Source organism: Macaca nemestrina, chromosome 17, assembly GCF_043159975.1.
Source record: "Macaca nemestrina isolate mMacNem1 chromosome 17, mMacNem.hap1, whole genome shotgun sequence".
Taxonomy (NCBI): Eukaryota; Metazoa; Chordata; class Mammalia; order Primates; family Cercopithecidae; genus Macaca; species Macaca nemestrina.
This window is the reverse complement of record NC_092141.1, coordinates 9,707,266-9,721,321: the sequence shown is the minus strand read 5'-3', so window position 1 is coordinate 9,721,321 and position 14,056 is coordinate 9,707,266. Positions and strand designations below refer to the sequence as shown.

Sequence of the window (14,056 nt, the reverse complement as noted above, 5' to 3'; positions counted from 1 at the left end):
CTACAATAAAAATAATGAACCTAATCGTTACTCCCAAAAGTTTTCTTCATGCCTCTTTGTAATTCTTCCTATTGTTCCTCCCCGCCATGCTCAGACAACTGCTGAACTGCTTTTTGTCACTATAAATTAGTTTCTATTTTCTATAATTTTATGTAAATAGAACTATACAGTATGTATCTTTTGGGGAAGAAGGGGCTCTGGCTTCTTTGTCTAAGCATAATTATTTTAAGATTCATTGAACTGGTTATGTATATCAGTATTTCACTCTTTTCTTTTTTTTTGAGACACAGTCTGGCTTTGTTGCCTAGGCTGGAGTGCAGTGGTACGATCTTGGCCCACCACAACCTCCACCTCCTGGGTTCAAGCAATTCTCCTGCCTCAGCTTCCCGAGTGGCTGGGATTACAGGCGCCCGCCATCATGCCCAGTTAATTTTTTTTGTATTTTTAGTAGAGATGGGGTTTCACCATGTTGGCCAGGCTGGTCTTGATCTCCTGACCTCAAGCAATCCACCCGACTCAGCCTCCCAAAGTCCTGGGATTATAGGCGTGAGCCACCATGCCTGGCCTGCGTTTCACTCTTACATTGTAGATTTGTATTCCATTGTGTGGATTTACCTCAATCTGTGTATCCATTCACCTGTTGATTAATATTTGGGTGGTTTTCAGTTTTTGGCTGTTACAAAGAAAGCTGCTATTTGCATTCATGTATAAGTCTTTGTATGGACATAAATTTGCATTTTTTTCCTGAGGTAAATACCTACAAGTGGAATGACTAAGTCATATAGTTAGCTGTATGACTTTCTAAATTTAAAACAATTTTTAATTTGCAAGTAAAAAATTATATGTTTTTTTTTTTTTTTTTTTTTGAGACGGAGTCTCGCTCTGTCGCCCAGGCTGGAGTGCAGTGGCCGGATCTCGGCTCACTGCAAGCTCCGCCTCCTGGGCTCACGCCATTCTCCTGCCTCAGCCTCCTGAGTAGCTGGGACTACAGGCGCCCGCCACCTCGCCCGGCTAGTTTTTTGTATTTTTTAGTAGAGATGGGGTTTCACCGTGTTAGCCAGGATGGTCTCGATCTCCTGACCTCGTGATCCACCCATCTCGGCCTCCCAAAGTGCTGGGATTACAGGCTTGAGCCACCGCGCCCGGCCGCAACACAGCTTTACATGCAGCACAACCACTCTTCAGGATTCACAGTTCCTGAATGGAGCACCTTATAGCTGATACTCATGCATTTTCTGGCATTGTTGCATTTTGACAAGAGAAGCTGTTTTCAGTCGGGAAGAGGATGCTTGTCCTGGAGAAGGTGCTACTTTCAGGGGTTGCTTTAGGTTGGTGTGAGAGGATGCTCCTCAAAGTGTTTGTCACAGTCTCCAGAACAGAGCTTCCTTATGAAGATTCTCACCCTTGGGAAGCCTGCTGGCCGGTGGGGTGTGGGTGGAGTTTAGGGGGAGTGGCAATGCACATTGCAGGTCAGTTTCTTTCCACTGATCTTACCTTTGTGTTTTGAAATGCTATATTCCGGTGGCTCACACCAGCACTTGGGGAGGCTGAGGCAAGCGGATCACAAGGTCAAGAGATTGAGACCATCCTGGCCAACATGGTGAAACCCCATCTCTACTAAAAATACAAAAAATAGCTGGACGTGGTGGCGGGCACCTGTAGTCCCAGCTACTCGGGAGGCTGAGGCAGGAGAATGGCTTGAACTTGGGAGGCAGAGCTTGCAGTGAGCTGAGATCACGCCAGTGCACTCCAGCCTGGTGACAGGGCAAGACTCTGTTTTGAGAAAAAAAAGAAAAAAAAAAAGAAATGCCATATTCCTCTTTGCTAGCGAGCTTTCAAGGACAAATACAAAAACAGAAGTAATCTTCACACAGAACCCTTATTAGCCTTTTCTCTGCCTCAAGAATCTTGACAATGTGCTGAGGTTGCTATGGCTTTGTCTGCGTCATTGCCAGGTCCTGCATTAAGTGAAAATAAAGAGCCATAAAAGGTCATTTCTAACTTCCTTTAGCCTGTGGAATCCCTTAGCCATTCTGCACTCTAGCTGACCCTTAGAAACTTTGAAAATCATCCCAAAATAACAGTTCACTGGTAGAACATAGTCCGAAGGGCAGGGAATATCTTCCTTGCCTAACCTAGAAGTGAGGCCTCATCATAACAAATTAGCCAGTTTGGCTTCTGTGCCCCTTAAGCTGTAATTTGAAGCGTGAAATGGGCAATAGGCAGAAGATGGGTGGGTGATGACAATCACTTAATTGCCTGAAAGATCCCTGAGATAGAAGAAACAAAGGTACTTGTTTCTTGTTTCAAAACGTTTTGGTTATTGTAGACCCTTGTCCCTGAGTCGGATGGATCGCGGACCTTGGGGAAGTATGAAGTGTCATTCCGCCTTTACCCAGGAGGTCTCTGTTGATGGGGTTTCTTCATCAGCTCCATCTAGTCCTATGGTTTTTCTATAGATGTTCTTTCCAGACTCTAGCGGGAAATTGTACAATCGTTCTAGATGTCTGCGTTCTTAGGTCTTTCGGTGTTCGCATGTGAAATAGGGCTGTGGAAGGTGGCTAGTCAGACTCCATTTCACACCTGGGAATCTTAGTAGCTAACTTTTGAACCCTTGCAGTCACAGCTTCATGGACAACTTTCTTTGAAGATACCCTTTCTTGTAGCTGTCACCGAGACTAGAAGGATTCCTTTCCTAAAATCTTAAAACAAAAATAAAAACATCTATTCTTAAACTTGCTCTGAGTCTTCTAACATAGTGATTAACTTTTTTTTTTTTTTTTTTTGAGATGGAGTCTCGCTCTGTCGCCCAGGCTGGAGTGCAGTGGCACGAGCTCCACTCACTGCAAGCTCTGCCTCCCGGGTTCTCGCCATTCTCCTGCCTCAGCCTCCCGTGTAGCTGGGACTACAGGTGCCCGCCACCACACCCGGCTAATTTTTGTATTTTTTTTTTTGAGGCGGAGTCTCGCTCTGTCGCCCAGGCTGGAGTGCAGTGGCGCGATCTTGGCTCACTGCAAGCTCCGCCTCCCGGGTTCCCGCCATTCTCCTGCCTCAGCCTCCCGAGTAGCTGGGACTACAGGCGCCGCCACCACGCCCGGCTAATTTTTTTGTATTTTTAGTGGAGACGGGGTTTCATTGTGTTAGCCAGGATGGTCTCGATCTCCTGACCTCGTGATCCGCCCGTCTCGGCCTCCCAAAGTGCTGGGATTACAGGCTTGAGCCACTGCGCCCGGCCAATTTTTGTATTTTTAGTAGAGATGGGATTTCACCGTGTTAGCCAGGATGGTCTCGATCTCCTGACCTCGTAATCCGCCTGTCTCGGCCTCCCAAGTGATTAACTTTTTATCTAGCTTGACCTAATTTTTTTTTCTCTTTTTTTGAGATGGAGTCTCACTCTGTCACCCAGGCTGGAGTGCAGTGGTGCCATCTCAACTCACTACAACCTCCGCCTCCTGGGTTCAAGCGATTCTCCAGCCTCAGCCTCCCAAGTTGCTGGGACTACAGGCGCATTCCAACGCATCTGGCTAATATTTGTATTTTTAGTAGAGACGGGATTTGGCCATGTTGGCCAGGCTGGTCTCGAACTCCTGACCTCAGATGATCCACCCGCCTCAGGCTCCCAAAGTGCTAGGATTATAGGCGTGAGCCACTGCACCCAGGCGACCTAATTTTCTTCTCTTTCATTCATGTATATGTTAAATGTGAAAGGTTCATTGCTTCTCTGTGGGCATTGGGCAACACGACATCAACTATGTTTTTGACTGTGTAAACTCAGAGCGCTCTCTAGTATTGGCCAGGAGGCTTTCTGTCTGGCAGAGACTGTATTCCTTTCTTTTGTAAACCTGGAGGGCCCTCTGTGGTCATTCATTGATTTAAACAAGTGGTGTACATTTCAGTCCTTGATTTAAATATGTTGGTGCTCCGTGCCACTAGCTGGGCTCAGATCTGGGGCAAAGAAATAGGAAAAGAAGAAGTCTCATGTATGTCAAAGACATAGGAGAAGACAACCATTGGGGTCTGGATCTTGTACTCAATTCAGGAACTGTGGTTGCAGCTCTTAGGGTTGTCCCTTTTTTTTTTTTTTTTTTTTTTTTTTTTAAGACAGAGTCTTGCTCTGTCACCCAGACTGGAGTGCAATGGCACGATCTTGGCTCACTGCAACCTCCACCTCCCGGGTTCAAGCTATTCTTCTGCCTCAGCCTCCTGAGTCGCTGAGATTACAGGCACCCGCCACCAGGCCTGGCTAATTTTTTTGTATTTTTAGTAGAGACAGGGTTTCACCATGTTGGCCAGGCTGGTCTCGAACTCCTGACCTTAGGTGATCCACCCGCCTTGGCCTCCCAAAGTGCTGGGATTATAGGCATGAGCCCCCGTGCCCGGCCTGATAACTTTTTACTGTGGAAAATTTCAAACACGTAAAAGTAGTAGAGAGTGTCAGATAATGACTTTGTCCTACTCATCCTCCAGCCTCAGTGATTTTCAACTTATAGCCCATCTGTTCACATGTATATACCATCCAGTAACCTACCCATCCTACCCGGCCCCTAGGTTATTTTGGAAGCAAATCCCAGACATCGTATCATTTCATCAGTGGATATTCGAGAATATATGTCTAAAATATGTTTGGAAAACTATAGTCACATGCCATTGTCACCCTTAAGAAGTTAACAGTATTTCCTGAATCTAATCAAACACTCAGCATCCAGGTTTCCCTGATCGTGCTGTGATGTTTTGTTTTAGATAGTTCAATTCAGGATCTAAATATGGCCCATACATTGCAACTAGTTATGTCTCTTAAATTGCTTTAATATATAGGTTCTTTTTCCAACTCTTCTTTTTCCTTCTGCGCAGTTTCTTCTTTGAAGCTGCCTTTGCCCTTTAGTTTCCCACAGTCCAGATCCTGCATTTCTGAACGTCTACAGATGGGAAGTATCCAAACACCTAATAACTTCAAAGAGATTTTTTTAAAAAAGATTGTATTGGTTTTCTATTGCTGCTTTAATAAATTAGCACAAACTTAGTGACTTAAAACCCATTTATGATCTTACAGTTCTGTAGGTGAGAAGTCCAATGCGGGTCCCACAGGGCTCAGATCAAGCTGTTAGCTTGATTCCTTTCTGGAGGCTCGTTCTGGAGAATTCATTCCCTTTGTCTAGCTTCTAGAGGCCTCCCACATCCCTTCTTCCATCTTCAAAGCCAGCGAGTTCTCTCTCTCTGACCCTTCTTCATGCTCCCTCTGACAGCAGCCGGGAAAGGTTCTCTGCTTTTCAGGACTCATGTGATTATGTTGGGTCCACCTGGATGATGCCGGCTACTCCCCCACCTCAGATTCTTCCACCTTAATTACATCTGCAAAGTCCCTTTTGCCATGTGAGGGAATATATTCATAGGATCCAGGGATTAGGACGTGGACATCTTAGACATGGGGGATATTATTCTATCTGTAACAATGATCCATCATTTTTAAAAATTCAAATCATTGTAAGATAGAATAATGACTAATAGAGTATCCTCTTGTGATATCATAGTGACTTGGATTATGTGAAAGAGTAGGGCAAATTTTAGCAGTTACGACATGATGGTAATTTTGTTGGTAAGAAACTACATGGTGGCCGGGCGTGGTGGCTCACACCTGTAATCCCAGCACTTTGGGAGGCCGAGGCGGGTGGATCACCTGAGGTCAGGAGTTCGAGACCAGCCTGGCCAACATGACAAAACCTCATCTTGACTAAAATTACAAAAATTTGCTAGGCGTGGTGGCGGACGCCTGTAATCCCAGCCACCGGGGGAGACTGAGACAGGAGAATTGCTTGAACCTGGAAGGTGGAGCTTACAGTGAGCCGAGATCATGCTATTGTACTCCAGCCTGGGCAACAAGAGCGAAACTCTGTCTCAAAGAAAAAAGAAACTACGTGGTATGGTTTCTTCTTCTTTTTTTCTTTTTGAGACAGGCATCTTGCTGTATTGCCCAGGCTGGACTTGATCTTCTGGGCTCAAGTAGTCCTCCTGTCTTAGCTTCCCGAATAGCTGAGACTACAGGCGCACACCACCATGCCCATGCATGGTTCTTGATTATTTATATTTTTGCAGTCAGCAGCATTGTATTTTGATCCTTGTCTCCAAGATAGCCATACCACCTCCCGTTAGAAATGCCTCTTCAGGACTTGGGGAAGCCCAGGTTGTGAAAGTGATTATTATTACCTCTGCAGCATATTGATTATCTGAATCTTCTGTGTCTTTGGATTGTGAAATGAAAATTTATTGCAGCACTTAAAGATGTGGAGAGAATTGCTAAGCTTCTAAAAATTATTAGAGTGGAACAGAACTTTCAGCTCTCTTTCTCCTGTGTAGTAGATGATCATCAGGTTGCTAAGTCAGATAATGAGTCAAGTTTGAGATTAAAGAGTGTTATTAGTGTATTTTTCATTCATCATCTATGTCTCTACTAAATAAAGCAATTTTAGGAGTTTAATGGCTCTTTTCCTAATGGAAACTGGAGGAATCTCCTTTCCTCTTTTTAAATGGTTTTATCTTTTAATCCACATTGACACTTGACCCTCGGTCCTATATATATAGATTATTCATCAGATGCATTTAGAATTTTACTATAACATCAGTCATCCTATAGGAGCACTTGGTTGAGGATGGATTTATCTTGGAGGCCATCCAGGAGGTTGTTATTAAAGACCAAGAGGACCTCATTATAAAGTGATTTTACTATAAAATGGTCCTTTTGAATGATCCCTAAAGACGGCAGGTTATTTGTATAGTTAAAAAAAGTTAAGAGTGTCAAACAATGTCACGAAGGGGTTCTTACCTCACACCGTTAGTTTAAATAAATTCCAGATGAATTAAAGAGCTAAGTTTAATGGTTTAATTCCATAAAAAGACTTGGAAAAAAATATAAGTAAATGTTAATGCAACCTTGAGTAAGACCTTTGTGATTTCTGCTTTGGTAGATATGCCTTTATGTGAAACAGTCATTTCAAAAACCCTGTAGACAAATGAAGCTGCGAGGGGTATAATGTTACCTTCATGTGGCGTGTTGCGTGGTGAACAAGAGTCATTACACTCAGCGTCACAGTGTTCTCAAAGCACCTGAAATTAGAGGAAGAAAATTTTTACAAAGAGACGACCGAGACCCTCAGTTAAAAAAATACATATTAAATTTTAAAGAAAAGATCTCGAGTGACTTGAGTTAAACTCACCTTTTTCTTTAAATTTCCAAAAACTCACTTTGCTCTTTAAATTTGCAGAAAGTTTCAAAGTAATACATTTTCATTTTTAAAACAAAAGGTGTTTTACTATACTTTGTTTTGTATCTTTTTTTTTTTGAGACAGGTTCTCACTCTGTTACCCAGGCTGGAGTGCAGTGGCGCGATCTCGGCTCACTGTGACCTCTACCTCCCACACTCAAGTGATCCATTCTTCTCTGAGTAGCGGGGACTATAGGCACATGTCACCACACCCAGATAATTTTTGTATTTCTAGTAGAGACAGACATTGTTGCCCAGTCTGGTCTCAAACTCCTGGGCTCAAGTGATCTGCCCGCTTCAGCCCCCTAAAGTGCTGGGATTGCAGGCGTGAGCCATTGCGTCCAGCTTCCTGCTTTTCTACTTAAGAACATATGAACTTCTTTCAACATCAAAATATATATAAACGATGTGATTTTCAATGGCTGTATAGTGTTTTACTATATGGATATACTATACATTTTTAAACAAATCTCTGTTGGGCATTTAGGTACTTTCTAATTTTTCACTGTTATAAATATATCACTCTGGGTCTAATCGGGAGAGAGAAACTTGACAGGGAAAGTTGAATGTAAATTGTTAACTATAACAGAGATTAGAGTAATGAGGTATTAGCTAACAAGAGGTCAGAATAACTCTGAAGAATACAGAACTAGCAGGGATAAGCTGCAGTCACCAAGTCTCAGCCTGAGACAGAGTGTCCAGGGAGGAGCCCCAGGCCCCCAGGGCTGAGAGAGGGCTCAGCTGAGGGTCCCTGAATTTCACGGAAGCCCCAGGGGTGCCCTGCTATCAGAACCTCCCGGAGATCTGCCCTCTGGGATGCTGGGGGCAACTCTTCATGGGGAAGAACCTCCATGGAGGCGCCTCTGTTATAAACCTGCCCCAGGAGGGTGTGTGCTGGGAGAAGTTGCTGGTTCCGGGTGTTGCTGGCCACTGTGCACTGAAGGGGCCAGGCACTGAAGGAGCTGCAGTTGCTAAAGGAGCCTGCCAAGAGAGCAGGCTGGAGCCAGGAAGCAAAAACTCTGACAAAGGAAAAAAATCTTCAAGGGGCCTTGGTTCATTTTCTTTTTAAAAATTTTTTAAAATTATTTTTATTTTTTATGTAGAGACAGAGCCTCCCTCTATCACCCAGGCTGGGGTGCAGTGGCGTGATCATGGCTCACTGCAGCCTCGAACTCCTGGATGATCTCACCTCAGCGTCCCAAGTAGCTGACACTACAAGTACATGCCGTCGTACCTGTCCAATTAATTAATTAATTTATTTATTTTTGAGATGGAGTCTCACTCTCTCACCCAGGCTGGAGTGCAGTGGTGCAATCTCAGCTCACCGCAAGCTCCGCCTCCCGGGTTCATGCCATTCTTCTGCCTCAGCCTCCCCAGTATCTGGGACTACAGGCACCCGCCACCAGGCCCGGCTAATTTTTTTTGTATTTTTAGTAGAGACGGGGTTTCACTGTGTTAGCCAGGATGGTCTCGATCTCCTGAGCTCGTGATCTGCCCACCTCAGCCTCCCAAAGTGCTGGGATTAAAGGCATGAGCCACCACACCCAGCTGCCTGGCTAATTATTTTAAGAAAATTTTCTAGAGGTGAGGTCTTACTTTTGACCCAGGATGGTTTTGAACTCCTGGCTTCAAGTGAACCTCCTGCCTTGGCTTCCCAAAGTGTCTGGGATTACATGAGCCACGGTGCCCAGCTTGTTCCTTTTCATAGAACAGCCAAAGAGAGTGAATTTGGAGCTGAGAGGCACTAAGTTGATACCTGGCACAGGAAACAAATGTTTCAGGGAATATCCTTGTATATCTATCATTGCATGCTATCTGAATGTTTTCTTACATACATTCCTAGACTTAGAATTGGCAGGTAAAAAGGTGGTCACAGTCAACACTTGAGAAATACGGCCATCAGTAAAACTTACTCACCTATTAGGTAGTATTTGGGAGCTTCTAGATAGTCACAATTTAATTAAGCTTAGATATTGTCTTTCTTTCTAATCCTTATAAATCTGATAAGCCAAAGGAAGTTGTTTTTTGTTTTTTAAAAAAATTAGCGATTTCAAAACTTTTATTTGTTCATTTTCTTTTTTATTGTGAAGTTCTTGCCTGTATCCTCTACTGATTAAAAAATTGGGATATGCTAGGTGCTGTGGCTCACGCCTGTAATCCCAGCACTTTGGGAGGCCGAGGCAGGTGGATCATGAGGTCAGGAGATTGAGACCACGGTGAAACCCCGTCTCTACTAAAAATACAAAAAATTAGCCGGGCGTGGTGGCGGGCGCCTGTAGTCCCAGCTACTTGGGGAGCTGAGGCAGGAGAATGGTGTGAACCCGGGAGGCGGAGCTTCCAGTGAGCCAAGATCACACCACTGCACTCCAGCCTGGGCGACAGAGACTCCGTCTCAAAAAATAATAATAATAATAATAATAATAATAATAAATAATAAATTGGGATATTTAGTCTTTTTCTTATTGATTTGTACATGCTCTTTATATATTAAGTGTCAGAAAGTTTAAGTGTTCATGTTTCCAAATCTTACTTTGTTTTTCATATTTAAAATCTTAATTCTTTTGGAAAGCAGTTTAGTTTAAGGTGTCAGGTAGGTGTTTAATTTTTAAATTTTGTTCAAGTAATGTTAACTCTTTTATCTCTTTTTTCCTGACTGATTTATATATTAAGTTGTGTTACATGCCTGGGTATACTTATGGATTTTAAGTTGTTTTCTTCTAGTTTCTAGTTAGTTGTTTTTCTTTTTTCTTTCAGAACAGGACGCAGGCCTTGATGCCCTTTCTTCCATCATAAGTCGCCAAAAACAAATGGGACAGGAAATTGGGAATGAATTGGATGAACAAAATGGTAAGAATAAGTCTGAGATTGACCCGATTTTCCGTTGACATAAATGCTAAAGACTTGAGCATTCGTTGAATGAGTTTAATATTATACTCATTCATGTAAATATTATACTCACATGTATAATATGTGAGCACATATACTCACATGTAAAGTGGTTTAATGTCAATGATTGTTACAGTTTAATGCATTGGAATGGGGGTTGTGGCAGATTTAGATTGTAGTTGTTAAATACTATGCAAAGAAATTTGGTTAAAAAGTTTTCCGTTCTCAGTAGCTACTTTTAACAATACTGTGTTTTATGATCCATTCATCCCAAGAGCTTTTCTTTTATGTGGCAGTGATACACAGTTGCTCAGCACTTTGTACACTGAGGCTGTGTGGGCCTCATATCATCCCCACACCCGGTGGGGTTTGCTCTTCTTCGATCCTGTGTACCAGGCTTCAGGGCAGAAAAGGGTTTGAATATCTTTGTTCGGTGTTTGATGTGACAAGTCTGGTTGGAAAAATCTGAATTTGCAAACTGCAAGCAGGATGGATTGAAGAGAGTTTAAGATGTGGAGGCATCTGCAAGGCTCTTGTGCTTGAGGAGGGCCTGGATAGGTTGTAGGAGTGGGAATGGGGAAGAAATATGGGTGCACGGGATTGCCAGTGATTTTACTGTTAGGGACGAAGTCAGGGAACTTGAGAGGAGACACTGGTTTGGGGGTGAGATGGTAAGTCCGATTTGCATGTGTCTAATTAGAGATGCCGGCGAGAGATCCGAGTGGAGGTGTCCGGTTGGCAGTGGGAGATGTACCAGAGCTCAGGGGGAGGGCGGAGCCAAAGAGAAGAGATGGGAGCAGCTGTAGGGTAGAGGTGACGTGTGACAGCGTGGAGTCGTTGAGTGGCAGTGAAGCTGGCATTTACGGAAAGCCTCCAGTATGTGCTAAGCGCTTTCATCTGTGTCATTTCATTTAATCTCCATACAACATCACGAAGGCGGCGCCCTCCTCACGTGTGAGAGGCAAAACTCAGAGTGGCTTTGGGCCCCCTGAGGCCACATCATTTGTGAGTGACAGAGCTAAACTCCAGCTCACGTCTTCTGATTCTAACGTGACTGCTTTTGCTGCTAAACCAGCTTCCTCTCTAAAGAAGACAAAGTAGGAAGAGAAAAAGAAAAGGTAAAAGATTCCATCTAAGGTTTTAGCTTTTAGTAATACTACCATGATGGAATGGCTTTCAAGAAAGGTTATCAGGTGGGCGCAGTGGCTCATGCCTGTAATTCCAACACTTTGGGAGACCAAGGCAGGTGGATCACAAGATCAGGAGTTCGAGACCAGCCTGGCCAACACGGTGAAACCCCATCTCTATTAAAAATACGAAAAATTAGCTGGGTGTGGTGGTGTGCGCCTGTAATCCCAGCTACTTGGGAGGCTGAGGCAGGAGAATTGCTAGAACCCAGGACGTGGAGGTTGTGGTGAGCCGAGATTGCACCATTGCACTCCAGCCTGGGTGACAGAGCAAGACTCCATCTCAAAAAGAAAGAGAAGTTATCATCATGTATGAGCAAGCATGGAAGCCCTGGGGATAGATGAACACCCGCTCTGAGGAGAGGGCTGCACTTCTCAGAATCCTACAGCAGGCACTTCTGTTCTCCATCCTTGGGAAGAATAAGTTAGTTTATTCCCACAGTGCTGTTCCATTTATCTGTCATAAATCAATTCCATCTGTTTATCATGTCATAAATAAATAGGGTACTAAACCCAATGGAGAAGCCTTCTCTCTTTACAGTTCTAATAGTTTCAGCACAGAGAGGACAACTTAGTTCTTGTCCTGATGGTACCAACATGAACAGGCCAATTTATGTATTTGCATATAATTCAGTTATTGGTCAGTTCCTTAAGTGATAGTATTGATAAGAAAGTAAGCTTTATAGGCCAGGCACAGTGACTCATTCCTGTAATCCCAGCACTTTGGGAGGCCGAGGCGGGTGGATCACGAGGTCAGGAGTTTGAGAGCAGCCTGGCCAACATGTGAAACCCCGTCTCTACTAAAGATACCAAAAAATTAGCCGGGCATGGTGGCGTGTGCTTGTAATCCCCGTTACTTGGGAGGCTGAGGCAGGAGAATTGCTTGAACCCAAAAGGCAGAGGTTGCAGTGAGCTGAGATCATGCTACTGCGCTCCAGCCTGGGCAAAAGACTCCATTTCAAAAAAAAAAAAATAAAGGAAAGTAAGCTTTATAGAAAATCTGCCTATCTGATATGCAATTGTTCCTCATCCCAAGGAAATTTAGCCTATTCAGTGGGTGAGACTAGAAAGGGCTCTGGCCACCAAACTGATGATCATGTATTGTGATATACGTGCAGGTAAGCTGCAGTGCCTGTGGGTGGATGGCTAACAAGTGATGGTGCGTAATTTGGTGGGATGATTTACTAAGTTCCCAGATGAAAGCACCGTTTCTTTGTCCAGCACAAGGCAATCACGCCACACGTCTTTATCTTGTCTTTCCTCTGGTTTAGTCATTATCATACTTTGCTACATATTAGAATCATCTGGGGTGCTTTTAAAACTCTGAGAGACCAGGCCATACCTGTGTTAGTTTTCTGTTGTTGTTGTTTTCATTTTTTTAATTTGATTTGTAAAATTAGCTTCCTCAGGTTGAAGTATGTTAGTTTCCTATTGCTGTTGTAACAAATTACCACCAGTTTTGTGGCTTAAAACAACGCAAGGCTGGGTGCAGCGGCTCGCGCCTGTAATCCCAACCACTTTGGGAGGCCGAGGTGGGTGGATCATTTGAGGTCAGGAGTTTGAGACCAGCCTAGCCAATGTGGTGAAACCCCACCTCTATTAAACATACAAAAATTAGCCGGGTGTGGTGGTGGGTGTCTGTAGTCCCAGCTACTCAGGTGGCTGAGGCAGGAGAATGGCTTGAACCCAGGAGGCAGAGGTTGCAGTGAGCTGAGATCACACCACTGCACTCTACCTTGGGTGACTGAGCGAGACTCTGTCTCACCACACACACACACACACACACACACACACACACACACACACACTCTCTCTCTCTCTCTCTCTCTCTCTCTCTCTCTCTCTCTCTCTCTCTCTCTCTCACGCTGTTAATGTCTTACAGTTCTGTGGGCCAGAAGTTTGATGTGAGTCACACTGGGCTAAAATTAAGGCATGGGCAGGGTGGCTGTTCCTTCTGGACGATGTAGGGGAGAATTCATGTCTTTTGATTTTCCATCTTTGAGAGGTCCAGCCACATGCCTTGGCCCATGACCCCTTCCTCCGTCTTCAGAGACAACAGTAGGTTGAGTCCTTCTCATATGGCATCACTTCTACCTCTGACTGCTACCTCCTTCTTTTACTTTTAAGGACCCCTGTGATGACATTGGGCCCACCCAGATAATCCAGGATCACCTCCCCATTTTGAGGTCTGCTGATGAGCACCCCGTATTCCTTCTACAAGCTTAATGGCTCCTTTGCCATTTAACCTAACATATTCACAGACACCAGGGACTACGATCTGGACATCTTCAGGGAGCCATTGTTCTGTCTACCACAGTAATTTTTTTTTTTTTTTTTTTTTTAAGACCGAGTTTCGCCCTTGTTGCCCAGGCTGGAGTGCAGTGGTGTGATCTCAGCTCATTGCAACCTCCACCTCCCGGGTTCAAGCGATTCTCCTGACTCAGCCTCCTAAGTAGCTGGGATTAGAAGCGCCCGCCACCACGCCCGGCTAATTTTGTATTTTTAGTAGTGACGAGGTTTCATCCTGTTGGCCAGGCTGTTTTCAAACTCCTGACCTCAGGTGATCCACCCGCCTCAGCCTCCCAAAATGCTGGGATTACAGGCATGAGCCACTGCACCCGGCCTACCACAGTAATTTATACCAAGTGAATCACAACCTCCAGGGTGGGGCCCAAGCATCAGTAGTTTTTGAAGCTTCCCAGATGATTTCAAGGTGCTGCCAAATTT

At 44.3% G+C, this 14,056-nt stretch overlaps 1 protein-coding gene across 4 annotated transcripts in view; it reads left to right on the top strand.

Moving 5' to 3' along the window:
* LOC105473583 (syntaxin 8) overlaps positions 1–14,056 on the top strand; it is a 331,555-nt gene that overhangs the window by 71,014 nt on the left and 246,485 nt on the right. For all 4 annotated transcript variants that reach the window (XR_011615369.1, XR_011615370.1, XM_071082343.1 and 1 more), the window contains exon 6: positions 10,011–10,103. Coding sequence is in view for 2 of the 4 variants with exons in the window: in XM_071082343.1 (XP_070938444.1) it covers positions 10,011–10,103 (93 nt within the window). In the remaining 2 variants the exon portion in view is untranslated. The remainder of the gene's footprint in view (positions 1–10,010; positions 10,104–14,056) is intronic.